This window comes from Phocoena sinus, chromosome 16, assembly GCF_008692025.1.
Source record: "Phocoena sinus isolate mPhoSin1 chromosome 16, mPhoSin1.pri, whole genome shotgun sequence".
In the NCBI taxonomy this organism is placed as follows: Eukaryota; Metazoa; Chordata; class Mammalia; order Artiodactyla; family Phocoenidae; genus Phocoena; species Phocoena sinus.
Window position 1 is genome coordinate 65,119,894 of NC_045778.1, and position 27,907 is coordinate 65,147,800.

Below are 27,907 nucleotides of genomic sequence, written 5' to 3' on the forward strand. Positions count from 1 at the left end.
AGAAACCCCAGGAGGCAGTGTAGACCACGCCTCGGACATCCCAGCCAAGGGAAGAGGAGTCCGTTTTCCCATGCCCAACCATCATGGTCTGAGGCCTCAGAGGCATTAGCTCTGCCGGCCCTTCAGGCTGCCCCACGTGTGCAAGTCCAGAGAAAGCCAGATAGGGAGTAGCAGGCACCTGCCAAAGACCACTGTCTATAAGCAGTGAGACAATGAGACGCCTGCGCCGTCCACTGTAGGGTAGACCACAGTGGACTGCCACTTTCGACATGATTTTTTGTTGTTGTTGTTGTTTTTTAATATCAATGACGTATTTTAAAATCTGGAAAGAAAAACTTAGAATACTCAACAAAATATTAGGTTTTCTAGAGAAAAGACTTAAGAGGCTTGAAATTAAGTCAGAAAATATGCAGGGAGGCCAGGGAATCTCTCCTCAAAGGGGTCCTTCCACCTAGAAAACGTGCCCTAGACGTGAGCCCACCCCACACACAGGGTGGATGGTGCCGGAAGAAGAGAGACGGTGGAGATGAAGCACGTTCTGACATTTTATTCACTGGTCATAAATACAGTCCCGTGCGCATGAAGGGGATCATGAACGAGGGACTAGCACCTGGAACGTGACTGTCGCAGAGCACTCACTGCTTCACCATCGCTGGCCAGAGGGCTCCCTGCAGCTGCTCGGGGCATCCCCCTGCTCAGGCTTGGCTTGTGGTGACCCTCATTCTGGAGCAGCAATTTATTCTTGGCTCGTTCTCAACAATTTTAAAAAAATTCATAAAAGATCGAGTGTTTGCAAGAAAATATCAAAGAGGATAAGAAGATTTTCAGTTCTTCTCAGAGTCTAAAAGTAAAACGGGAAGGTAAGGGAGAAGGAGAGAAAGGGAAAGGATGTCAGGGGTGGGCCAGGCTTCTTCCTTTCCCCAGAGCGTTTAAAAAAAAAAAAAAAAACAGGTATTAATGCTGTTTGGAGATGGGCTGCGTCTCTCTGATGAGCCACTCGAGGGCTTCCTGGCGGCCCTGTTTTTGCAGTTCCTTCCCGATCACGTCCCTGCAGGTCAGGTGGTAGTTGTTGAGCCAGTCGCACTGCAAGAGGGAAGGAATACAGACGCGGTCTCACCATCACACCTTCACCAAAGGCTGCGCAGCGAGCAGTGAGGCACCATGTGCTGAGATCACAGGATGAGAGTAAAGGAGCACAAAACCCTTTCTCCCTGCTCATGGACAAGCGACCTCCTTGTGTTCTACCTCCCTGGAAATAGATGGGACGAGGCCACATGGCCGATGGTGAAAATGCTCCTGGAACCACCTGCATGTGGACTGGAGTGACGGTGAGGGAACCACGAATGCCTGACGGCAGGCTGTGGCTCTGGATGCAGAGTAACCTGTAACCGGGTGTCCCCCTCGACAGCACCCCTGGAAGCCATGACGAGAGAGTGGGGGCAGGGGTCTCACAGCTCCTGCACCCACCCTGGTTGCCTCAGCTGCTGTGAAGACACACCTGAGGCTGTCCTACCAACGCGCTGAGTTTCCTATCCCGTATCCGCCTACAAAGCTGAATAAACTAGGATCAGTCAAGCCGGTGAGGGTCTTGTGAGTGTGGCCGTCTAGATGCGCCCAAAGCCTTTGGAGGTCAAGGCCTGCGCTGCTGCAGGGTGAGGCTGGGAGTAAGCTTGACTTTCAGAGCCTCAAATGAATGGAGCCACCACACCAGGAGATAAAAAAGAGGTAAAAGTATGGAACCTGATCGGACGTGGGATGTGTGTGTGTGTGTGTGTCTGTGTCTGTCTGTCTGTCTGTCTGTCTGTTGGGACAGGGCGGGGGGTACTGATGCGCTGAACCTGATGACAAGGGTTCTGCCAATCTCCTCCGGGTGAGGAGTGAGGGAGGATGAGGGCTGGAGGGAAGCCCGTTCTGCCAAGAGGATGACAACCCACGCTCTCCACTGCCCCGAGGGGGGCCTGACCACATCACATCAGACAGACGGGTTGGTGTCGCCGATGACTTTGAGCCAACTGGTGCTCCTATGCCCACTGATAAGAGGTGGGGAAGAGGGGTGGGATATCAAACACAAGCAAGCAGCTGCATGTCAGCAGCAAGGCCAGGCAGGGCTGTCAGGCAGCCTCCGTCCAAAGCAGCTCAACAGTGCAGACAGGAGCAGGACTGGGGCCACACAGACACTCCCAAGACCCTTTTGGTTGGGGCAAGCTGGGGCACCCGCAGGGGGCCGGAGCAACGTCACAAAGGCCTTGGCAGCCTGCAGCACACACATTCATGTCCAACCAAAGTCCTCTGCTGCCACCTGGTGACAAATCGATGGGGATGCAGCACTAACCCCAAAACTCCCTAAAGTTTCTACTAAGACTGGGAGACGGTAAAGGGCAATGACTGGTACTTTAAAAGCCCAATGGACAGCTTCTTGCCGTGGGGTATTACGATGCCTTAAGACAGAATGAAGCCCCAGATTTACTGAGTGGTATATGGGAAATGAACACTTTTGCTAAAAGAGATAATAAATACACTCTGCTTGGAATATTAAATACTGTCCTCTACTTGTAATTTGTGGAAACTTCTAATGATTCCAAGGTAAGAAGATGTTATCTGTCCTATAAAAACTAACTGGCTAAAAGAATAGTTCAGTGATTGGGGTATGTAAGGTACAGTAATGAACACTGGACCAGGCAGACAGCACTGGTCTCTGTCCAATGTCACGGGGGAGTCACAGGTTAAAAAGACTCTCTCCCCCAAGGAAAAATGGCCTCGCTTAACCTTCCTCATGCACTATTTCCCTGGAAAAAGTGGAAGGTCACATGGGAGAAATGTCTCCTGACTGGCACACTTCACGCGGACAGCAAGGCCTATGTGACCTGGAATCACTTGGCAGATGCCACAGCCTTGGGCTTCCAAGAGGGTAAAGTGACTTATCAGTAGAGGGTCCCTTGCTAAGACCCTGGAAGCTGTGCTCGAGGGCCACAAGAAGAGACTGGTTCCTTGGGCAGAGGGCTGTAAGCAGGGTGGCTGCCATGCTCACTTCTGTGCTGAATCCTCCAGTCATCCCCTCTCACCTAAGCCAGCCCTGTGGGGACCGGAGAAGAGGCCCAGGGCCGCAGGAGAGGCTCTTCCCGCTGAAAAGACACACCTGACACTGTGCTGCTGACAGGCTGCTGCCTGTTCTGTATCCATCAGTACAGCCTGAATAAACCAGCATCAGCAGGGCTCGTTTGGGTGCTGTGAGCGGGAACGTTTGGCTGAATCGAGGCACTGGCGGTCAAGATGAGGTGCCCAAGCACAGAGGCAATCGAAGCAGCAAGTGGATGACCTTCCTCTGTCACCCATCTGTGAGCTGGATGGGGCAGAGAGGGAGCTTCTGGCTGGGAGGAGCCCGTTCCACGGCCCTGCAGAAGGGGGCTCCTCGGCCCTCAGAGGCGCTTTCCTCTAGTGCCAAGCACAGGGCCCACGCAGGCTCCACTGAGGGTACGTTTCTGCCTCAGAAGCCCCTGGGGTGAGGCCAGTGGCTGCCTCTGGTAACGAGAACTGCTCATCCCTCGAGTGATGCACCACGCTCCTGCCTTTGCCTTCTGCTGCACTGCTGCCTGCCTGCCTTGCTCTGGAATTCCTGTCCTTCTGGCTTCTGGCTTCCTGGCCTGGGCCTGACCACTTCACAGCAGACAGACAGGGTGGCGTTGTTTCCACCCTGTTCTGACCCTTGTCCCTGCTCTGACCCTGATCACCTGCCCCATCCCTCAAGCCTTACTCCAGGTTCCTGGGCCTGCCGCCTCACCTGGCCTCATGAGCCTGGGGACCCGTGCTGGGATTTGCAGGGCTTCCAAGACCTGTCACCCTCTGAGCCTGACAGGTGAGCGCTGCTGTGCGTCTGCTCTGTGACGGGTTTCAGAGCCCAGAGCAACAACGTCTCTCCCTGCCTGTGACAAAACTCGGCATATGGTAATAGCGTTTGCTTCTCAGTTCCTTAGTTTCACGCAACACAAGAAAACAATCTGGCGTGTGCAACGGCCCCACCCACCCACCCACAAAAATGCAGGGAAGACACATGCCCATGTTTGCTAAACACGCCTCAGGGCAGCTATGGCTCTGGCCCTCCTGGAAAGCAAGAGCACACCATTCGTTCCCACCTGTGAAGCCCCACCGTCCCCAACAGTGAGGGGAGCAGGGCCACAGCTACCTCGAGACCCAAAACCACAGGAAAAGCACCTCCAGCCCTCAGGAGACCTAGGATTTTCCAACTCAGCTGGCCTAGGCTCTAACTTAAAAGTGACAGCGGAGGAGAGAACGTAGGGCAGCTCTCCACCCCACACGCTTCTGCCCTCCCCCAAGGCTCCCTTGTTACCTCTTTGTCTGTAAGAGAATCCACATCTATCATCTTGGTCTGTATCGGAACCAAAGTTAGAGGGTCAAAGGTCAGGCTTCCCCGGTTACTGAAGTTATACTGTGGGAGAATGAAGAAAACAAGCTTTTACTCCTCTTTACCACCATGACCCGCCACGAGGTCACTCCCACCCGACAGGACCGTCCCTCAGAGCCAGGTGTAACTAGGAATCGAGACGTGGTTAGCTGGTCACCATTTTTAATAGACACGGGAGACACGATGAACACAGCGGATGCCACTTTCCAAGAGCTGCTCCACTGTGCAAACCACAGCCTGTGCCACCAGGAAAAGCCAAAGAGTGCTGAGGGGCTCCCAGCAGCAGGTCCACAAGACTCCTGCCTGCTGTGACGGAGAAGAGGCACAGAGGGTGTCTGGAAGCAGGGGGATCTCTGGTTTTGGTTCTCGAGCCTCTGCTAAGGCATAAGTTCCCCAGCAGATCCCTTTTTTTTGACATCAGCCATGCAGCCTGCCTTGACCCAGCCAGGCCCATCAGGTGACAGGTAACAGGTCTGTCCAGTGCACGTGGCATGGAATGGCCAGGGTACAAAGGGCACGATGGGTCTCTGTTCCTGGCGGGGCCTGTGGGAGTGAGGGGAGAGGCCACTCTCAAGAAGAGTGACATCAGTGTGCAAGCAGAGAGCAGACCCCTGCAGTCAGCTTCCCTGAAGACTTAGGAAGCCACCTCCCTCCAACGGTTCTATTTCCAAAATCACCCATGGAGGAGAAGCAAACAGGTCTCTTCCAGGTCAAGCCCAGCACCTAAAGCCTGCGACCTCTTGGTAACGTGATGGGGAGAGGGTGACACACCTGTCTTCCAGAGGGCACCACACCTGTGGGGCCCGACCCAGGGGGTAACTCGGGCCTCCTCAGCTTTACCTGATAAAAATCATCTGGGGCATTTGTTGAAAAATAGTTCCCGGGCCCCAGCCCTGGAGATTCTGCTTCAGTGTCTGGAAGGGGCCTTTAAGCGAGCACCCCTTCCCCACAGCAGAGGCGGCTTTGACGACAAAGAAGCTGCCTCCAGTAAGCTCGGAGCCCCAACTAACAGCAAGCAGGGGGCTGCCTGGGGCTCCATGAGGTCCAGTTCAGGGTCCCAGTTCACTAAGGATTTTCCCTCTGGCTTTGCAGAGGAGGATGAAGTCCAGGAGAGGCACCACTATCAGGGGAAGGAGGCTCCATTCTGGCCCCAGAATGACATGCTCTTGGTTCCAAGGACAAAAGTCCTCATCCTCCCCCATTAAGGAATAAGGGAATTTAAAAAACAAAAACCTAATTACTCACCTTGGTCTTCACAGGCACCACCAGGACAACATTCTCAATGCGAATTCCGAAAGCCCCGTCTTCATAATACCCTGGCTCTAAAACAAACCAAACCCCAAAATGAGAAACAGCCCACCATGAAGATAAGCACAGAGAAGCTTGCACTCCTGGGATGACAGCGCTTCCCAAGAAACAGATGAAGGGCCACTTAATCTGGGTGTAAGAGCCCAGAGACGCCTCCTCCCGCAGGGCACTTTTAATAGGCACTTGAGGTCCAGACAGAGGCTCAGAAGTTCCTGAGAACTGGCTGCAGGGTAGGGAGTACAATAACAGAGGATCCGCCAAATAAATGATGGGGCATATCCATAAGACACAATGATGCAGGCAGTAAAATACATTCACAAAGATGTGGTAACGACATGGGAAAAGACAAGAAGCTAACATAGCAAATTATTAAGCCATGTTTCCCCTGGGTGTCTGGATTACAAATGATGTATCATTTTCTTCTTTATACTGTTCCATAGTCTCACTTCTTCTACAATGAATATTTATCACTTTTATAATCAAAAAAGGTGGTTGTTTGTTGTTTAATTCAGGAGGGGGAAATTATTTCCAATTTACTTTATAATAATGAAAATATAAGAAACAACAAAGAGCTTTCAGAAAGGCCAGAGGACCCATGCACACCCTCTAGGTGAGGGACACCTACCATCAGTGACAATCATGCCGGCCTCCAAGGGCTCATCAGAGAATGTTTTATAACTGATGCCGCAAGGACCCTCGTGAACATTCAGAAAAGACCCAACACCGTGTCCCGTCCCGTGCAGGTAATCCAGGCCAGAATCCCATAAAGCTGAGCGGGCAAAGGAGTCAAGAAGGTGGCCTGAAAGACACAGTAAGAAGCACTCGGTGATTCTGTACAGTACTTTTCAACTTGCAAAGCACTTTGGAGATTACATTTGTTATGTTTGGCTCCAGAAGGTGAAACAGAAACCAGCGGGTGAAAGTTACTGGAGGATTCAGGTTTCAGCCCAACACCAAGAAGAACTTTCTCACAGTCAGAGCTCCTGAGGAGGGCAGCTCCCCCACCAGTCAGAGCTCAGTCTGAAGCTGGAGGATGCTGGTGAGGAATGGTCGCCTGTAGCAGGTAAGGGCTGCAGTAGATGACATGGACGTTCCCTTCCCAGCGCTGGGACCCTACAGTTTCAGAATTACAAGATGAGATTCTAACCAGACTGCAAGCATGAGGAAAGTGGTGCCCCAGGGAGATGAGTGCCGGCCCAGCCTAAGCAGACTCGAGGCCCAGGTCTTGTCAACTCCCCGTGCAAGGGCCCACCCACCCATCCTCATGCAAAAAGGTGTATGTCTCAAGTCAGGTTCTCAGTAAAGTAAATCCCAATGAGGGTCCTGAAAGGAGGCACTGGCCCAGCACTGAAGGGCAGACAGGAGGCTGCGCCAACTTCCACTGGGGCCCTGAGGCCGTCATGCCCTGCTGCCCTCTCCTGGGAGCCACCCACATGGGTCACCCGACACCATAATTGGTCAGGAGGGAGGTTCACACCTGACCCTGGGCCCAGTCCGAAACCTGGCTCCCTGGAGGTCCTCTCAGCTCAGTCCATGCAGCACCCCCATTTGCCCAGGATGGGCCTGAAGTAGGCTGGGGGCTGGTACGGCAAGGGAAGGACATGTTCTTCCACCCAAACTTAGACACGTCGGATGCCTGAACAAGAAAAAGCCTGCCGTACGATTGAAGGAATCACCTACCTTTGGTTCCAGTCGGGAAAACAGCTGCACTCACAGCTATGTGGCCCTTGAGGACACATGTGAAGCATTCCTGCCAAAGAAAACCCAGAGGGCATGTTCAGGACTGGCACAGGCGTTTTAATCCTATAGTTTTCGGGTAGCTCTGAAAACCTTGCCTCTGAAGGTTTTGTAGCAATACCACAGAGAAAATCAGAGGAAAAAGGAAAAAAATCTGGTGGTGGAGAAAAACCTTGGCCTTGGTACCAATTTTCCAGAAAATCTTGAAATTCCACTTAATAAAAGAGAACTGACTGAGAGATGACCTCACAAGTCTCTCCCTTGTAATGAACATTCTGCCATACTCTCTGCCATCTGAGCCTCAGGAAGACTGGGGAAAAGTACTAAGACGTACTGATGACACTAGCTAACACGTACGAGCTATCCCTCTGTGCCAGGCATGATGCGTACAGCACTGTAGGTTTAACCCCACACTTCTTGTTGGAGGCGCTCTTGCCATCCCCACTTCACAGAGAGATGAATGCCACGTCACGCAGTTCATAAGTGGCAGCATGTGGCCTTGGAGCCAGGCAGTCCTGCTTCAACCTCTGCGCACCTCACCACCATCTATACTCAGGGTTTAGTCCCTACTGCCTGGACAAGAAAAGTGCTGTTTGGAAGGGTAGTGGCTTGCCAGTAAGGTGCAGAGTCAGGACTAAACCCCACACTGTTCAATCTGGTCTGGATTGAACACAAAACAAGAAGAGTCACACCAAAGGTAGGTATCTGGACCCAAGGTCAAACCCTTCTTCATCTGCTGGTGCCTACAAATGAATGACACAAGGGACCAACTCTGGGAAATGTGCCCTGCTCTATCCAATAAAGCCCTCTTCCCTGGACAAGCTTCCTGAAGGAGCTCCCTGGAAAAAGAGATATACTCAGAGATTCAACCAGTATTTGCCAAGCAGTGACTATCATCCAAGAACCTGCTGGGCTCACAGAACCTTCACAGCCAGCCTTGGAGGTGAGTACTCTTCTCACCGCTTTTATGGATGGTCTAAGTGTTGAGTTCAAGGTCATGGAGTCTGTAAACAGCAGAGAAGATCTGAAGCCCGGTCTCCAGACTCATGGTACACATCTCTCTACCTTACAGCTGTTTCCTCTTTTCCATGCCAGACAGACCAGAAACTGAGCAGTGCATGTCATTTCAGAGGGTTCCTAGAGAGTTGAGCCTACAAATAGGAATGCTGAACTTGAAAAAAGAACGGGGGTAGCTTTCAGAATGAAATCTAGCCACTGTTCGTAAAAAGGCATATATTTCACTACCCCACTCCCTTCCCCAAAGAAACTTCCTGACTGAAGAGAAGGCCAAAGCTATTAAAACTTGAATCTGAGCCACTCTGACCTTAGCAGACAGAATGCTTTTAAAATCTCTCCAATAATTAATTAAATGGATGTCATAAAGCAGATAAGCCTGATTCCACAGTAATGAGCTATTTTATTGTCCCACATATAATTTTTACTTATGTATACAATCCTTTTCACAAGAGAGAACTGTCAAAGAGCAGAGAGGGCCTCTCGAGTTTTCTCTTACCTTCTCATAGGCTGTAGGGGTTCCAAAATGCATGGTACGAGTCACATCTGTGGTTCCATCCCTTTCCAAAAGGAAGGACAAATTAGTTTTCACTCAGAATAAGCTTTTGCTCAAATGTGAGACAGATGAGGATGTGGAGAAATTGGAACCCTCATGCACTGCTGGTGGACATATAAAATAGTAGAGCCACTCTGGAAAGCAGTTTACAGTTCCTTAAAAGGTTAAACACGGAGTTACCCTAGGACCCAGCAATTCCACTCCTAGGTAAACCCCCAAGAGAACCGAAAACATATGTCCACACAAAAACTTATACATGAATGTTCATAGCAGCATCACTCATAACACCCAAAACGGAGAAACAACCTAAATGTCCATCAACTGATGAGTAAACAAAATGTAGTATACACATACAATGAAATATTATTCAGCAATAAAAAGGAATGAAGTACTGATACACGCTATAACCTGGATGAACCTGGAAGACATTACACTAAGTGACGGAAGTCAGCCACTGAGGCCATATAATTCCACGTACATGAAATGTCCAGAATAGGCAAATCCATACAGACAGAAAGTATACTAGTGGTTCCCTGGGTAGGGGAAAGTGGGAAGTGACTGCTAACAGGAATGGTGTTTCTTTTTTGAGGTGATGAAAATATTCTAAAATTGATTGTGGTGACAGTTGTACAATTCCGTGAATAAACTAAAAACCATTAATTGTACACTTCAAATGAGTAAGCTGTATTATATTTCAATGAAATTATTAAAAAAAAAAAAAAATGAGACAAAGTGTGAATGCAAGGATGGCCCAGTGTAGTGGGAGTGAACTCAGTCAGGCCCTGACACACACACTCTTGGTCTACAATGTGAGGACTGTTTCACGGAAGACACCATCCCTGGGATTATGAATGAAAGGGAGGTAGACAAAGTAAATAGGAACCTGTTTCTAGCAAAAGAAGGTCAAACTCTTAATTCCTTCTGTCAGGATGGCAAGCGGTTTATTGGACCCTAAAAATACCCAAATGCATCTTTTAGAACACCCTAATCCACCCCTTGACACAGAAAGAGTAACTCCTAGAATACTGCTAAAATTTAGAAGTGAACCAAAGTTATACCATTACCCAAGAAATCCAAATACCCTTAGCTCTAGGCTTTTATTAACTCCAACCCACACGTCCCAAGGCTAGGTTGTGGCTTCCATCTCCACCAGCCAAAGTCCCAACTTAAGTGGAGAAAGGAGTAGTAAAAGGCCTTGCTCGTGTGCTCTCAATGCAGACAACACCTATTCCTCTCCTCCTCGTGGGTTCCACATCAAGACCCAACCAAATCTTGGTTTCTCTGAGAAACTATTCTAGATGATGACTGTGAAAGCAGCAAGCCATGAAGAAGGAAATTCAGAAATTCAGGGACAGCCCTCATTTCTCATTCATTCATTCAAAATTATGCCGTCACTTCACAAGGCCCTGGGGCCACTAAAAGTCTGGGGAGCTGCCAGGTGATGTATGGGCTGGAGCAGAAGACTTCCCAATGGTTCTGAAAGCTTACTTTCAGTTATTTATTTAGTGTTTAACAGCTTCCAGCCAAGGACTAAACATTTCTATCAAACAGTCTTTTGTGGGAACAGGATCACAACTGGGCTATTTCAACAAGGGGTGAAAAAAAGGACAAGACGTGGAAACAATTCCATCAGTGGCTGGCGCAGAATGAGATGACCAGCTGAGCACTCTCGGCTGGAGCCTGGCTCGTCCACCTACTCAACTGCCTTGATTCAGTGGAGTCAAGCTCTACACAGCCCCGATTCACTTACTTGTATTGAGCACCCGAGTCAATGAGGTACACCTCATCCAGAGACAAGGTCCTATTCGTCTCAGGGACCGGCCTAAGAAAGTTAATTAAAAATTAATTATTCCACAAATGTAAATGCTTCCTGAATCTGGGAGGAAGGAATACAAGAGTTCTTTGTACTGTGCGAACAATTTATGTAAGCCTTAAATTATATCACACTAAAGTTACCCAATAGGTTAATTATTACAACTAATATTAACCTTCTACTATTCAAAGACCCAGTCAACCTATCTCCCCAACAGATAAAGAGCTCAGGAGAAGGAAATAACGTATTTCTTTGTATCTTCCTCCATTTGTGACTGGAAGAAAACAAGTGTTCGTCAGGTAATTGTAAAAGCTACAGAAAATAATAATCAATAGAAGCAGTAGGACCAAGCTGGGAAGTGGGAGGAGAGCAGCCGCAGTCATTTGTCTAATTTTTTTTTTTTTTTTTTGCGGGGGGCGGGGGGCGGTCCAGGCCCCTGCCTCAGCCACCACTTCCCTCCCTCAGTCCTAATCCCACCAGGTGCCTCCCCACTTGCTTCCTAGACCACCAGACAGGCAGAAGGTCAGTGTCTGAGTCTGGGAGAAAACCTAACAGGATTTTTGCTGGGGAAAGGAATGGACCATGATGCTCTTATGCTAGAGCTCTTTTTTCAAATGAACATCTGGTATTTTTTAAAGTGATCTGATTTCTCCATGCCTTTTTCCAGACAATATGCTGCACTGGGAAAAGCTAAAAGGGACGCGAGCATTCCAAGTCTCCGCCCTGCAGCCGAGAGAGGTTCTCAGAGAGGTTCTCCTTCACTTCCAGGCAATAAGGGTGAAAGTGGGCACTCGAGCCCAACTGGCAGAAAAGACAACCAGACATGGGCCCAGTTTCAGCACCCTCTCTGTCAACAGGCTTCCAACAGCCACAACGAAGAGAGACCAAAGGAGAAGCAAAATTCTCCCCCCTTGGTCTGAAATTATTTATTGTGTTAATTATATGCAAAATTCTAGAGTAGTATCCAGCCAGGAAATTCATCACCTGCATTAAATATAAGATAAAACTAAAGTCCCTTTGCTATTTTAATGTTGGAACAGAGGCATTAATGTGAGAGAACTGTACAGTCACATATCTGTGACTGTCTCCCACACAACAGCTTCAAAATTTGTCCCAAGACTAAAAACTCTAAAAGTGATTAAAAAGGCGGGGGGCAGGAATTTGTGCCCACGTACAGCACTGCAGCACAGTGAGACAGCCAAGTGTTCCTTCACTATGCACATCACGGGTGGGGAGCAAAGGACTCAAGATGCCCACACGAGGCAGAACCGCGTAAGCCAGGTGAAGCTGAAGCTGCAGCCCCACTTCCCACCACCTCTACAGGCAGGTCTAGCAGTTCTAAAATACATCAGCGCCCCCTTTGTCTCACAGTGCAGGGATGCATGGCACTGTGGGTCCATGGGCTCTTGTAGGTCGTGTGGTACAAATCCCCATAGGCTGGGGAGGAAAGAGCCGTTACAGATTATCTCTTCAACCGTAGCAGGGTGCTCCACAACCTAGTGATCAGCTTTTTCGGTATGGAGGTGATGGAGCTCACAGGTCGTTTGGACTAGTGCATCAAGAAGGCTGCCACTGTCAGAAAAGAAAAACACTAAAAATCCTAACTACTAAGATTCAGGGATTATGAATACAGATACTGCAGCCTCAAAGGAAAGAGGGACAACCCGTTTGACATCGCGAGAATGTCAATGCGAAACCTCTGTGCCTAAGAGTTGGCTCCCAACAGGCAGAGGCTTGGGGATTTAGAGCACAGAAGAGAAAATAAGACCTCCAAGGTCCTATTTCCCATATAAGAATGATCTCAACAGACACACGGAGGTGGGCGCCAGGGCCTCTGGTAGAATAATGTCTCTCCCCTGCTCAGGCTCCCATGCAGAAGCAGCAGCAAAGCCGGGCAGCGTGCTCCTCCGCATGCCTTACGCGTAGTGAATGATGGCGCCGTTGGGTCCCGTACTGGAAATTGTTGGGAAGCTCAGGTCCACAAAGTCAGCCTGCTGCCTGGAACAGAAAGATACACAAGAGCAGAGTGGCTTAAAGGTTTTTACTGTGCCAAGAATCAGGGCCCTCCCGGCTTCATTTAACTTGCCAAGGAAATGAGCACAAGGTTCATGGGCCTCCAAAGTGATCCTTACCTGCGGAATTCCTCAGCTTTGTCCGCAGCTGAGATCTCCGTCACGCCACCTTTGGGCACCTATAAGGAAGTTGCTTATAAACCACTGGGGTGTGATAAATTCATCCGTCTCCTACATATTATAGGAGGTGCATTAAAAGCTTACTTTTTCCTCAATCCCCACGTCCCAACTGTCCAATCTATAGGACACAGCATATGTCTCATCTTTACAAGGAGGGAATTTCCAAAGGCTCTTACCAAAGCCATCTAAAAGTAGAAGCGTTTCTATACATTTAATTTTTCAGTCAACTATTTCCCTCAGTGTTATATCCTGAAAACTCCCAAAACTTAATACACCTAAATTTAAAAATTAAAAAGCATCCCCACCTAGGATATCATCCTAAGAAAGTGATCCTAAATAAATAAAAAAGATAAATGCAAAGATATTATTACAAGATGTTTGGTAAGTGCAAAAAAAATTTTAAACAATCTAAAACATTTGAAAATAGAAGGAATGGGTAAATAAATCAGTCTAGCTACTAAACACAGTCTCTATTTGAATCATTTTTTTTTTTTTTTTTTTTTTGCGGTACGCGGGCCTCTCACTGTTGTAGCCTCTCCCGTTGCGGAGCACAGGCTCCGGACGCGCAGGCTCAGCGGCCATGGCTCACGGGCCCAGCCGCTCTGCGGCATGTGGGATCTTCCCGGACCGGGGCACGAACTCGTGTCCCCTGCATCGTCAGGCGGACTCTCAACCACTGCGCCACCAGGGAAGCCCTGAATCATTTTTTTAAAGACCTCAAAGCACATGGAAAATGCTCACACTATGATAAGTAAATAAAATAAAATACAAAATCGTAGCTGTACAGTGAGAGGCATGTAAAAATGATTTATGTTGAAAAAACAATGTACACAGATGAACAACTGCCAAAGAGGAAAAAACTGTTACACCAGTGGGAATCAGGGTGATATTTTCTTCTTCCAATTTAAGCTACTTTAAAAGAGTTGTTTATATAATATTTAAAGGAAATATGATATTGTTTAATAAGAGCACAAAGAAATCACCTTCCTGTCAACTACAGGGAGTGAAAGGGCAAGAAACTAATGCCCAGGAATCAATTTAATATAAAAAGTTTTATGGCTTAAAGTTCAAAACATACACAAAGATCTTTTTTCTCTTAACACAGTCAGCTTGCCTGTAATATCGTAAGAGTCATTTTTTCTTATAATGAAACTCCACTTAGTTATAAGACAATTCCTTAACCACAAAGGATCCATTCTGTTAAGGAATTTCTTTCTTCATCTTTGTTACTACTGTCCATAATTAAAGAATTTTTACACACACACCAAATTTCCACAAAGAACTATTAAAAGAGAGTACTAAACTTAGATCAAGATCTTAGACCTCGTGGTCAACCAGAGCCACAGTTCGAATCACATGTAGATAATTTCTGAATAATCTATATCCACGTGTTAAACAAAGACTAAGAACCGACCTCTTTCTCCAGCCAGTTAAAGAGTTCACAGAGGGCAACAGCATCTTTAATCTGTGCAAATAACAGAGACATTTTTTAAAGTTATTACTGAAAATCAGATGGGCAGATTCAAAGCCCAGCCCTAATGTGATACTGAGAGGGCTGCACTTATAGGGCTACAAACCATCAGCAATCAGGGCTTTACATGCAGGCATTTCCTGTGAACAAGTGTGCAGCAATTTCCACTATGGGGGAAAGGGCTCCCCTGCTGTTGAGTAGTTCAGGCACAATCAGGAAGGGGCCCACCTCAGAGCACACAGGAGCACCCTCAGAGGGGTCATTCCTGTACTACTGGAGCAGGAAAGGCCACTGTCAAAAGCCGTCTCTGGGCCCCAAATCTTTCTAGATCCACTGCTGGCCTTGAAACACAAATCTAGGCCTCTTCAGAGGCTTCACCTTCATCATTACCATCACCTACACTATCATCATCAATCTCCTTTTGCGTTTTATGTTATATTATGTAAAGATCTAGCCCATCCAGTATTTTATTTCATTCTCTCATTAACTCTGGAAAGCTCAGAGAAGTTCCCACCTTGTGCCAGGCTCAAGGCCACACAGCAGGTGAGGGAGCTGGGCCTTCTGACCACCATGCATCCCCTCTTCTGCACAGGCTGCTTTACTCACGTGAGCTCTCCTCATGCCTTCTGATTCAGCAGAATTCTTCACAGCTTTGGCGATGCAGATGGGGGTGTAAGGCATACAGCAGCGATGATCCTGGGGCGAAAGGCAGTCATATGGGAAATCGAGTCTGGCTCACTCACCCAAGACCAAGGCTATCACCTCTCCACCCAGCACAGCACACTTAAGACAAATCATTGGAAGAGCTCCCACTCAGGACCCACCCAGCTGTCCCCTGGGGCCCGAAGACCTGCCCTTTTTGGTTGGTGACTCTGAGCATGGCGAAAGGTGCTTGAGCTCATCCAAAAAGATAAAGTAAAAACATAAAACAAGTTATTTCTCGTCTATCCCCCACCCCGTAGCTTTTTGAGACTGCTGGCTGCCAGCCATCAGAGAGATACTGCTTTTCAAACCTCCAAGGTCATGGTCAGAGTTCACTAACAGATCAAAGCTTGACCGAAACAACCCCTTTCTGGCTGCACAAAGGAGGCTTTTTTCCCACTGTCTAGGGACGCACATGATGGATGAGGGGAGAGGGAGGCTCCTGCTCAGGGATCAGCTACTGTTAAAGGTCTGATCTTAAAGGGCCTTAAAGGGCCCGGGAAGAGCCTTCCCAATTTGAAAACAAGTTAGAATCCAGCCCTGTGTTACAGGGAGGGGGGAGGGATTTTGCACCACCTTGCACTTGCACTAGCACAGAGCTTCTCAAAGGGCTTTCCCTCTCTCCACTCTCCTTGCTCTCTCTCTCTCTCTGAGATACCTACCTGTCATGAGACAAAGGCAGGCATGATCCCCAAGGAGGTAAAGCTCTGAGTAACTATGTCATGCAGTGTGACAGTGACAGGGGTGCAATGGCAGGCCAGGTCTAGAGGGCCAAGCCTGGGCTCCTCTCAGGATGGCCCACTGCTAAGTGGAGGAGAGAGGCCCAGGGCAGGACAGTCAAAAAGGCTACAACTCCTTAGGTAGATTTATTCCTAGATATTTTATTCTTTTTGTTGCAATGGTAAATGGAGTCTTTTCTTAATTTCACTGTCAGATTTTTCATCATTAGTGTATAAGGATGCCAGAGATTTCTGTGCATTCATTTTGTATGCTGCTACTTTACCAAATTCATTGATTAGCTCTAGTAGTTTTCTGGTAGCATCTTTAGGATTCTCTATGTATATTATCATGTCATCGACCTGTATGCAGAAAATTATAAGACACTGATGAAAGAAATTAAAGATGATACAAATAGATGGAGAGATATACCATGTTCTTGGATTGGAAGAATCAACATTGTGAAAATGACTCTACTACCCAAAGCAATCTACAGATTCAATGCAATCCCTATCAAACTACCAATGGCATTTTTCACAGAACTAGAACAAAAAATTTCACAATTTGTATGAAAACACAAAAGACCCCGAATAGCCAAAGCAATCTTGAGGACGAAAAATGGAGCTGGAGGAATCAGGCTCCCTGACTTCAGACTATAATACAAAGCTACAGTAATCAAGACAGTATGGTACTGGCACAAAAACAGACATATAGATCAATGGAACAGGATAGAAAGCCCAGAGATAAACACATGCACATATGGTCACCTTATCTTTTTTTTTCTTTTTTTTTTTGCGGTACACGGGCCTCTCACTGTTGTGGCCTCTCCCGTTGCAGAGCGCAGGCTCCGGACGCGCAGGCTCAGCAGCCATGGCTCACGGGCCCAGCCGCTCCGCGGCATGTGGGATCCTCCCGGACCAGGGCACGAACCTGTGTCCCCTGAATCGGCAGGCGGACTCTCAACCACTGCGCCACCAGGGAAGCCCAGTCACCTTATCTTTGATAAAGGAGGCAAGAATATACAGTGGAGAAAAGACAGCCTCTTCAATAAGTGGTGCTGGGAAAACTGGACAGGTACATGTAAAAGAATGAAATTAGAACACTCCCTAACACCAAACACAGAAATAAACTCAAAATGGATTAAAGACCCAAATGTAAGGCCAGACACTATCAAATTCTTAGAGGAAAACACAGGCAGAACGCTCTATGGCATAAATCACAGCAAGATCCTTTTTCACCCATCTCCTAGAGAAATGGAAATAAAAATAAACAAATGGGACCTAATGAAACTTAAAAGCTTTTACACAGCAAAGGAAACCATAAACAAGACCAAAAGACAACCCTCAGCATGGAGAAAATATTTGCAAATGAAGCAACTGACAAAGGATTAATCTCCAAAATTTACAAGCAGCTCATGCAGCTCAATAACAAAAAAACAAACAACCCAATCCAAAAATGGGCAGAAGACCGAAATAGACATTTCTCCAAAGAAGATATACAGATTGCCAACAAACACATGAAAGAATGCTCAACATCATTAATCATTAGAGAAATGATGGAGAAAAGGGAACACTCTTGCACTGTTGGTGGGAATGTAAATTGATACAGCCACTATGGAGAACAGTATGGAGGTTCCTTAAAAAACTACAAATAAAATTACCATACAACCCAGCAATCCCACTACTGGGCATATACCCCAAGAAAACCATAATTCAAAAAGAGTCATGTACCAAAATGTTCACTGCAGCGCTATTTACAATAGCAAGGACATGAAAGCAACCTAAGTGTCCATCAACAGATGAATGGATAAAGAAGATGTGGCACATGTATACAATGGAATATTACTCAGCCATAAAAAGAAATGAAATTGAGTTATTTGTAGTGAGGTGGATGGACCCAGAGTCTGTCATACAGAGTGAAGTAAGTCAGAAAGAGAAAAACAAATACCGTATGCTAACACATATATATGGAATCGAAGAAAAAAAAAAAAAGTAATGAAGAACCTAGGGGTAAGATGGGAATAAAGACACAGACCTACTAGAGAATGGACTTGAGGATATGGGGAGGAGGAAAGGTAAGCTGTGACAAAGTGAGAGAGTGGCATAGACACTCCCATGTGTCCATGGACATACACTACCAAACGTAAAATAGATAGCTAGTGGGAAGCAGCCGCATAGCACAGGGAGGTCATCTAGGTGGTTTGTGACCACCTAGAGGGGTGGGATAGGGCGGGTGGGAGGGAGAGAGATGCAAGAGGGAAGAGATATGGGAACATATGTATATGTATAACTGATTCACTTTGTTATCAAGCAGAAACTAACACACCATTGTAAAGCAATTATACTCCAATAAAGATGTTAAAAAAAAAAAAAAAAAAAAAAAAAAGGCTACAAGTAAGGTACCTTGAACTCCTGTGCCAGGCCTCAGTTAAAATGAGGGGGAAGGTGTCAGCTGTTTAGCACCACCCAGCAGGGGCTCAGTCAAGGGCAGGGTTATCAGTATCATTTGACCTTTGACAAATCCCCAACTCCCAAAGCCTCCCTGGGCCTCAGGTCTCCTTAACTATGAAATGTGGTGGGAGAGGTGGGTGTAGGGTAGTCTCTCCCAAACTTCAGATACTCTCATACCACCTGCACAGGTCTTACCCTAGCTGCTACCCCCTGGACCCTTATTCACTAAGACTTTTCTTTAGACTATCTTTGAATCAACATAGGTTACTGAACTCAACTCTCTCTTAAGAAACAATTTTTATAATATATGGTCTCATATACTAATCATATTTTTTTCTAGTACACACTAAAACACTTTTTTTATACCTGATATACAGTATTATATAAGTGCGAGGTATACAACATAGTGATTCATAATTTTTAAAGGTTAAATTCCATTCAAAGTTATTATAAAATACTGGCTATATTCCCTCTGCTATACAATATATCCTTGTAGCTTATTTATGTTATACATAGTAGTTTGTACCTCTTAATCCCATATCCCTATCTTGCCCCTCCCCCCTTCCCTCTCCCCACTGGTAACCACTAGTTCATTCTCTGTAACTGTTAAAACACTTTTAAAACAGAGACATTTAAATAAACCTAAGTATGAATGTGTACCACCTAAAATCATCTCTCATGTCACGTTTTGGAAAACACAGAACTCAATGGGTTCTAAAAGCCTCACACTCCAGCCCAAAGGGCTCATCCAGGGAGACGACACCTCTGACCCAACAGCCAGTCCTGGAAATCTGCCTGAACAACCTCTGCTTCAAAGACAAGCCGCACGATGCCAGGACTGGAAAGGGCCTGGCAGCTGGAGTGGCAGGTTTAGATGGGTCTCTGGGGCTACCAACCTTGGGGATGGCCTCGCTCACGGCATAGCTGGCCTTGTCGCTGACCCACACCTTCTCCCTTGGGGAGAGGCTGGCACACAGGGTCTTGAGCTCGCTCAGGATGGACTTGTAGGGAAGCACCTGGATTCTGTATTCAGCTTCCAGGCCCAAGTCAAGCAGCAGGTGCTCCTTCACACTGGGGGCATCTGTGCGGTCGCCATCAATGAAGAGCCTGCAGAGGGGCCAGAGGTGAGGTGACAGAAAAGGCGGGCACAGGAGTGAGAGGACGAGAACACAGACCCACACACAAGCGACAGGCTCTACCTCCCGGCATGCAAGCCAAGCAGTTCCTCTTTCCTCCACGCCTTTCCCAAATCCTGCTCCCCAAACTGCGCTCCCTGCCCTGCGTATGCCGTCACCTTCCACCCCACTCCCCAGGCCAGGACCTGAGCACTCTCCTCCTTGATGCTCCTCCTTCGCTCCTACATTGAGATCTTTGAACCTATAGCCTAAACACCCCTCAAACCTCTCCAGCTTTCGCTGTAGACTGGCCCAGTCGCTGCCCAGGTTCAGGTCACTACCGTCTCTCACTTGGATCAGTACCACAGCCTCCTTAACTGGTCAACCTGCCTCCAGTCTTCCCTATCCACCCTATTTTTCGCAGCAATCATAATTCACCCCATAATTTCACTCCAATCATAACATTCTTTATGATTTACAAGCCTGACCATGTAGTTCCGTGTGAAAAACTCATCCAGAAGCTCCGCAGCATCCTCAGGACAAAAGCCCCAAGCTCCTGAACCTGGCTCACAAGGCCTTCCTTATGGGGGCCCTGCCCACCTGCCGGCTTCCCACTCCAGGTTCCAACCACACTGGACCACTCTGGGTCCTCCACGCATACTGTGCTCTCTCCTGCCCAGAGCCTCTGAAAATGCTGCTTCCCCTGCTTAGATCACCGTTCCTCTTCCTCCTCGCCCCCTACTCACCTAGCTAACCCACACGTACCCTTAATCTCTGACTCAATATTACTTTCCCCAAGAGCCTCCTCTGACCAGGTCAGGCCCCTCCAATAACACCCGTACCCACTCCAATGACAAGTTAGTGCCCACTATGTGCCCAAATGCCCTCAGGAAACCTCTCATCTCTGCAACTCTAACCCAGGACCCTGTCTGTCTCATTCACCCTAACACCTAACAGAGACCCCAGCACATAACAGGCACTCAATAAATATGTTGTCTGAATGCAGAAAGCCATCCAAATAAGAAGAGCAATGGCAGGTTGGCCACAAGCAGCAGTTTAAAAGATAAACTGACAAGGCACAGCTCAGGGGGTTTTTCTGTGTCACTTCTGACCTTCCAAAATGACTGTGTCTATTTGCATCGTGGACCCAAGATTGTATAACAGAGCCCATATTCCCCTTGGCATTGGCTGCTAGGAAACCTGGAATCAAATGTATAGCCTGAACAAGACTTTGCAGCAGGAATTTTGTGAACTAACCTCACTCTCTCCAGTTTTGTTCTGATGTCCTCGACCACCTATTTTTTTTAATCTCCTAGTACTACCGAGACTTTCAGAGATTTCAAATCATTTTCAGGATTAAAAGAGAGGCAGGATATAAATAATTATCTATTGTTAAGGAAGACAAGAAGGGGAAGGAAGAGAGGCAGGAAAGGGAAAGGGCAGGAGAAAAGCAGCGTACTAGCGCACATCAGGCCGAGGCTGGCGGGCCCGGGCCAGAAGGGGGCGACTGGGGCTCCGAGGAGCTGTGGGGAAGGACTTCCAGGCACGGGGCCAACACTCACATGATGGTCTCTAGTCCTATGATTGCATAGGAGAAAAATACTGGATTGTGCTCCACATCTGATCCTCGGAGATTGAACAGCCCTGAAAAAAAAAAAGTTCCTGTCACCTGCCTGAGTGAGAGTTTAAGGGGTAGGTTGTAGAGCAAGGGAAGAGCTTCCACTCGCTAGGGAAGGACTGGGCGGCATCTCTCAGAGAAGCTGGGAGCCTCACTTCCTGGTCCCACCTCTGAGCTGCAGTTGCTCATATCCACCAAATGATGGCACCAGAACTGTTTCTTACGCTACCGCATCACCATCCCGAGAAGGGGATGGAAGAGTTATTAGTCAGAAAACCCAACAAATGCCCTCCAGACAAGAGTTGAAATGGTCCACCTGGCGGTGACCTGCCAGGCCTAGCAGGCCTGACGTGCCACAGAAAAACGCTCCGGCACTCCCAAATACAGGGGACGGAGCCAAGCACTCGCTCCCTTCTGAGGGGAATGACCTAGAGTAGAAAAACTGAGACCCACCCATGAGGGAGGCCAGATGAGGCCCTCTGTGCGAGGGTCAAGAGCCCCAGGAAGGCGGGGCTTCCCGGCAGAGGAACAAAAGCAGTGAGTCAGCGGGGCTCCAGCCCACGAATGAAACCTGAGCCTGCGGCCCACCCGGAACCACGGCTGGGTGGAGGACCTGCCTTGGCCAGTGTCAGGGGGTCTAGTGAGGTCACTGCGTGCTGGAGAAACTAGAGGGACCAGCAGAGAGCACAGCTCCCGTCCGAGGACTTCCAGCTGCCTAATGCTTGCTCTCCTGAGAATCAGAGTGCAGAGAAGACCCTGGCGTAAAAAGCACTGCCTCTATTTTAACATCATGGCCTCGCAAAGTAAAGCAATGAGGCAACATGTTTTACCTATCAGACCAAACTAGCACTCTTTTTAAATGACAGCACCTGGGGCTGGCGAGGGTGTGGCGAGAGGGGTGTATTCACACACGCCTGTGCAACCTTTCTGGCCGGTACATGGCAAAATGGTCAAAAGCCCTGCCATGCACACCCCCTCTAATCCATAACACCACCTCTAAAGCCAACCAGAAGTTGGAAGAAAATTATCAGAACTAAGACATGGATGTGATGCACCAAGACTTTGACGGATGTTAACAAAATCACGAGAAAATTGGAAATTACTCAAAGGGCATATGTAGGGGAATAGTTAAGTAAATTATGATACAACCATATGATGAGATATTTAATATTCACTTAAAATTATGCTTATGTATGCTTAGAGTATCCCGATACACTGGAAAAAATCTAGCTACAAAATTACAAATGTGCAGAATGTTAACTGTGATTTTCTGTGTGTAAGGAAATTATAGGTGATTTTTTTTTCTTCTTTCTACTTCCTCTGCACTTTCCAGGTTTTCCGCAATGGAAATGTGTGTCTTTTTAATAATAAAGGAGAGAAATTAGCTTTATATGTTATTTTCTCCGACGTTAAAGTTATTTAGTTAATTAGGGATATAAATCACTGACACTCTTGACAAAGTCTGGAACTGGGGATTAGAGAGCTAGGACACTGTGCAGTAAACTTTCTTTCTCTAGTGAGAAAAATCAAAGAATAAGGCAGTGCCTTGTCTCAGGTACCCTGGGTCAAATCCAGTCAGAAAATAGCAGACAGAATAAGAAGATTCCTTCAGGTTCTAGAAGGCACTGAACAATTCCATGGGGATAGTTTAAGGTCTAAAGATTAAAAAACTGCTATTGTACCAAAAGGCTTGTTGAAGAACTTTCAGTTCCTGAGTTTTCTGAAGTAGAAATATCTCTAGAACATTGGGGATATACAGGAAAAGGATAAAGAAAAAAATATCTCCTGTGATCTTACTTCTATACCCATAGAGACACACGAATGTTGACAGGCACCAAATGTTTGTTGGAAATGTCCCTCCTCAGAGGTGTCACAGTCCTGAGTAGACTGGCCAGAGAGGGACATCATCACAGATTTAACATCAGCCCCTGGCTGTAATACAGCTCCAGTCCAAGCTACATTCCCCTCCCCGACTCGCTATAATTACTCCTCCATCCTACTCGGCATATCATATACCCCACTGGTGACAGTCTTTTGCTTATTCCCTGGCCACTCAGAAAGCTGAATTGCATGAACACACAGATTCCCAGAGAACCAATGCAGAGACTGGGTAACACTTCCCAACAGTGAAACCAGAGCACTCACATGCAATCTCATCCAGGGCAGTGACCACAAACCACACGACGTTCCTCTCGGCCATTTTCAACCGAAGATCTACAACTTTGTCCTTCCAGGAGATGCCTGCAAGAAACAAACATACTTGCGACTCCAGCCCTGGTCTGGTCCCAGGGACCTGCGGAAGCCAAGTGAAAGAACCCATTCCAAACATTTTTAACCAGCACCATATCCCAGGGAGCATGTTATCTGAGCATACAGGAGGCCCAGATTCAAGCCCCATACATGAGAAGTGACTCTAAGCTAGCTGACTGTCAAGAGCTCTGACTACCTCAAAGAAAAAGTAATTCATTTGTTCATCCAACAAATGTCTATGAAGCATCTACACTTCCCAGGCATAGATATCTGCAGGTACCATGCTGGTCACTGTGGTTACAGCTCTGAGCTACATGCAGTCCTTGAGCTCAGGGGGCTTACAATCTAGAAGGGAAGACAGACAATTAAACCAGCAAGTAGTGGGACTTCCCTGGTGGCACAGTGGTTAAGAATCCACCTGCCAATGCAGGGCACATGGGTTCGATCCCTGGTCTGGGAGGATGCCACATGCCTTGGAGCAACTAAGCCCGCAAGCCACAACTACTGAGCCAGTGTGCCACAACTAATGAAGCCTGCACACCTAGACCCTCTGCTCTGCAACAAGAGAAGCCACCGCAATGAGAAGCCTGCGCACCACAATGAAGAGTAGCCCCCGCTTGCTGCAACTAGAGAAAGCCTGCACAAGGCAACGAAGACCCAACACAGCCAAAAATAAAATAAATAATTTTTTTTAAAAACACCAAAAAACCAGCAATTAGTTACACTTCTGTACAGGGAGCTTTGAGAACACACTACCCAGCAGAGAGAACTCACCGAGTCTTAGAGGTCAGGGGAATATCACCTACCACTTTACATTCCTGGAGATACGAGACTCGCCCTTCAGTGCTAAGACCGAGGAATTCTCTACGGTCTGACTCAGTGTGACAACCACTTCCAAATCACACTTGCACTGTCAGACACAGCCACGGCCTCCCTGCTCTCCCCAGGATGAAACTGGGGTCCTAGAGGAGCTCACCCCATCACTACCACCACCACCACCACCCAGCATGAAACAGCACATGTAACGCAGGGCGCAGCCACCTGTGAACACAGCAGGCATCTGTCTTATTCGCCCAGCACCTAGCAGTGTCCTGTACACAGCAGGCACTCATGTGTCTGCTGAACAGAAGTTTTACCAGCCACACCTGCTCTCCCCGCTTCTATAAGCAATAGGTCAGAGCCTCTGCTTCAGTTGAACAAAACTCAAAACACGCTGATGGAAAATGTTGAGCTGACCCTGGGCCACTCACTGGACCCATCCCCCTAATCTGTAATACCCTCAGGTGAGGGTGTCACAAGGAAAGCAAGCTGGGGGCTGTGCCCACAACTAAATGCTGCTTTGAAGACCAGCTCGGGAATGCTGTTTAAAACTTGACTGAGAGTCTGGGCTGTAATGCTTTCTTCCCAGGACTCCTCTGGGCAATGTGCCTACATTCCAGACATCCCCCATCCACCTCTCCTCTGCCGTTTCTACAGCAAGGCTCCCTCCCCTGCAGCCCCACCTCCCAGGCCTTTCCCTCTGCGCTCCTCACTCTTCCATAAATCACACTTTCATCTCCCACAAAACGTTCACAGAACTTGCTCCTCACTCACCACTATCACACAAGCCAAAGAAACCCACCCACACCCCAAAGCTACTAAAGCAGAGGACAGACAGAAGGAGGGCGCCTGGGAAGGTAAACGTACAAATGCTGACAGAAGAAAAGGAAATGAAATCTAGAAACCTCTAGGCTCATTACAGTCCAATAAAAATTAATTTAAAAAACAAAACAAAAGACAATCTGCTAAGGCTGGGGTGTGTATACCACCCAATCAGCTGCTGACACTGATTGTGGATTAATAAATATGAGAAGGAAAAAAATTTAAATAAAGAAATAAGACTCTCGAGGTGACTAAATCAAAAAAAGAAAAGAAACCTGTAGTCTGTTTCCAATATTAGACACGTTAGAGGGGCAGTTAGCAACTGAATGGTAAAAAAGCCATCTCAGTAGCACGCACAGCATGCCCAGAGGAGCTCTGCAAGAATAAACTGTGCCCAAGTAGGTGGCAAGTAGGTGGCAACTGTGGAAACAAACTGAACTCCTGCTGCATCAAATGCCCCACGTGCCAGGGCGGGGCAAAATCCTCCACTCAGCTCAAGCTCGACCTGGATTCAGAGGGCTTTCGTTGAGGTGAAGGGGCCGATGGTCGGGCGCCTTCTGGGCACAGCCTTGGTTCTGACCTGTGTAATCCAGGCCCAGTGTGATGAGGGGCTTGCACGGACGCTCAGGCCGGTCCGTCCAGATCTTGTCCACAAGGTTCTCCTTGACAGGAATGAGGTGGTGGCCAGCGCTTCTCAGAACCTTGGCCATCTTCTTCCAGTAATCTGAGGAGAAACACACGTGGTCTAGCTATGAACTGAACACCCTTTACAGGCAGCAGGGCTTTGAGAGCCTGGCACCTTCTGAAAGGCTATCCTGTGGCCCTGTGCTAACTCTTCTCCTCACCTTGACCTCTGTTGTGACATCAAATCATGCTGAGCCCCCAAATGTTCCACAACCCACAAGCAAACAGGGAGGATGGAGAGGCCTCTAGAACTCACTTCCTCACCCAAGATGAAAGGGCCTATGCTTACTCACCTGTAGGAATGATCAGTGGGTCCACACCAACCCTGGATCCTTCAGGAAGTACACTCACCAGCCAGTCTTCCTGAGTTGGTGTGTCCTTCAGACCTACAGAGGGAAGAACTGATGAGAAACAATTCCCAGGGGACCCAAGCTCATTGTCCTATCCAGAAGGAGGCAATTCACCAACATCATGCAGGGTCTTTATTAAGCACCTTCTTCAAAGAGAATTGACAGCACTTGGAAAATGTGAACTTCCCTTAATCGTGGAAGGCTATGAAAAGTGTAAGATGCTATAAAAGGAAAACATAAAGTAAGACGGTATATAAGGAATGGGTGAGACAGAAGAAAAAAAGAAACAGGATTTTCATTAGACCCCTGGTAAAAAGGCATCCCAGGAATCGCTGCAATACAGGTACATGGTGTCATCGTGAAGATCGTCTTGTATCAGCCTTCGGTCACTTTACCACTACTGGTGATGAGAGGGTGGGTGGTGATATGGTGAAGGCTAGAGCTGGGAGCCTCCCTTACATCGCACACCAGGTAAGGGGAACACACACCACAGTGCCCTCCCTTTATCTGTAAGGCAGCATTGCAGACTGAAGGCCCCCGCCAGACAACCAGGCCTGACTGGCAGCAGAGAAACGTATCCAAAGACTGTAAGAGGGACACACAGGAACCCAACATCGTGTCTTTAACTGGCTACCTGGGCTTCCCAACTACCAAGAGCAAACAGTCATAGGACACTAAATAAGCTTCAAAAAAGGAAAAAGTTATTTTTATATCCCCGTTTTTCTTTAATTTGACCCAGTATCTTGTATGTTTCAGATGTATACTTTTTTCATCAAATTTTTGCTAAACAACTAACATTTTGAGAAAATATTATGAGCGAGAGTTCACATATTCTGAAATAGTACTGTTTTACCATTCTCCCTAGCGAGTACTGATAACCACATAACCACAGAAGGGAAGTTCAAAGGTTTGTAAAGAAATGAGCTCATGGGACTTCCCTGATGGTCCAGTGGTTAAGAATCTGCCTTCCAATGCAGGGGACGTGGGTTCGATCCCTGGTCGGGGAACTAAGATCCCACGTGCCCCAACCACCAAGCCAACTAAGCCCAAGCGCCACAACCACCAAGCCCACACGCCTCAACAGAGAAACTGTGCCACAAACTACAGAGCCCACATGCTTTGGAGCCTGAGCGCCACAACTAGAGAAGCCCGCACGCCGCAACAAAGAGCCCACATGCCGCAACAAAGAGCCCACATGCCGCAACTAAGACCCCGCATGCTGCAACTAAGACCCAATGCAGCCAAAAAAGCAAACAAATAAATAAAAATTAAAAAAAAAAAAGAAATGAGCTCATGAATCTGTTCTAAAAAACTGCCTAGAAGCTGGCACTGAGTTGTTATTTTGTTATTTGATTCTTTCCTATTTTTTTCAAACCGCTCAACAAGCCACTTACTAACAAAGTTTCTTTAATGCCCCTAGTATAACTTTCACAGGATGAAGTCATATCATCTCCTAGAAGACAGATGTTTGGCAAAAACCCCAGGGATGAACCACTCCCCAACTACACCCACCAGAATCTCCCTACACAGGAGAGACAGTGAGGAGGTGGGCTTAGGGCAGAAACTAGAGAGGGGCTTGGAAGGGAGAAGGACTCATCCGCTGAGGCTGTTTTAGAGGACAGGCAAACAGTATTCGCTCCTCTGACACTCTGACCCCCAAAGCGCTGACTTATCTAACAGCTGGAGTTTAGGCCCCAAAGAGAGATGACCAAATCCCAGAGGCACACTGAATGATCCACTGGGGTACAAGCAGAAAGTATTAGGACTTCCATTGGTAATTTTTCTTAAAAAATAAGATATCAATCTTTGCTTGTATTTGAAATACAGATGGACTGGGCGCATATACCGTCAACAGAGGCATGTAATCAA

At 47.5% G+C, this 27,907-nt stretch overlaps 1 protein-coding gene across 9 annotated transcripts in view; it reads right to left on the reverse strand.

The window, feature by feature from the left end:
* Positions 1 to 532: 532 nt before the first annotated feature.
* The window catches only part of XPNPEP1 (X-prolyl aminopeptidase 1), a 55,460-nt gene continuing 28,085 nt past the window's right edge, over positions 533 to 27,907 (reverse strand). For 8 of the 9 annotated variants that reach the window (XM_032608461.1, XM_032608468.1, XM_032608460.1 and 5 more), the window contains 16 exons: positions 25,982 to 26,074; positions 25,585 to 25,728; positions 23,259 to 23,354; positions 21,058 to 21,139; positions 19,277 to 19,487; positions 15,118 to 15,207; positions 14,455 to 14,505; positions 12,981 to 13,039; positions 12,769 to 12,846; positions 10,786 to 10,857; positions 8,979 to 9,039; positions 7,409 to 7,478; positions 6,354 to 6,527; positions 5,666 to 5,742; positions 4,346 to 4,444; positions 533 to 1,083 (listed from right to left, as the gene is read on the reverse strand). In XM_032608461.1, coding sequence (XP_032464352.1) covers positions 955 to 1,083; positions 4,346 to 4,444; positions 5,666 to 5,742; positions 6,354 to 6,527; positions 7,409 to 7,478; positions 8,979 to 9,039; positions 10,786 to 10,857; positions 12,769 to 12,846; positions 12,981 to 13,039; positions 14,455 to 14,505; positions 15,118 to 15,207; positions 19,277 to 19,487; positions 21,058 to 21,139; positions 23,259 to 23,354; positions 25,585 to 25,728; positions 25,982 to 26,074 — 1,586 coding nt within the window. In that variant the 3' untranslated portion in view covers positions 533 to 954. The remainder of the gene's footprint in view (positions 1,084 to 4,345; positions 4,445 to 5,665; positions 5,743 to 6,353; positions 6,528 to 7,408; positions 7,479 to 8,978; positions 9,040 to 10,785; positions 10,858 to 12,768; positions 12,847 to 12,980; positions 13,040 to 14,454; positions 14,506 to 15,117; positions 15,208 to 19,276; positions 19,488 to 21,057; positions 21,140 to 23,258; positions 23,355 to 25,584; positions 25,729 to 25,981; positions 26,075 to 27,907) is intronic. The other variant, XM_032608462.1, reaches the window with a different exon arrangement.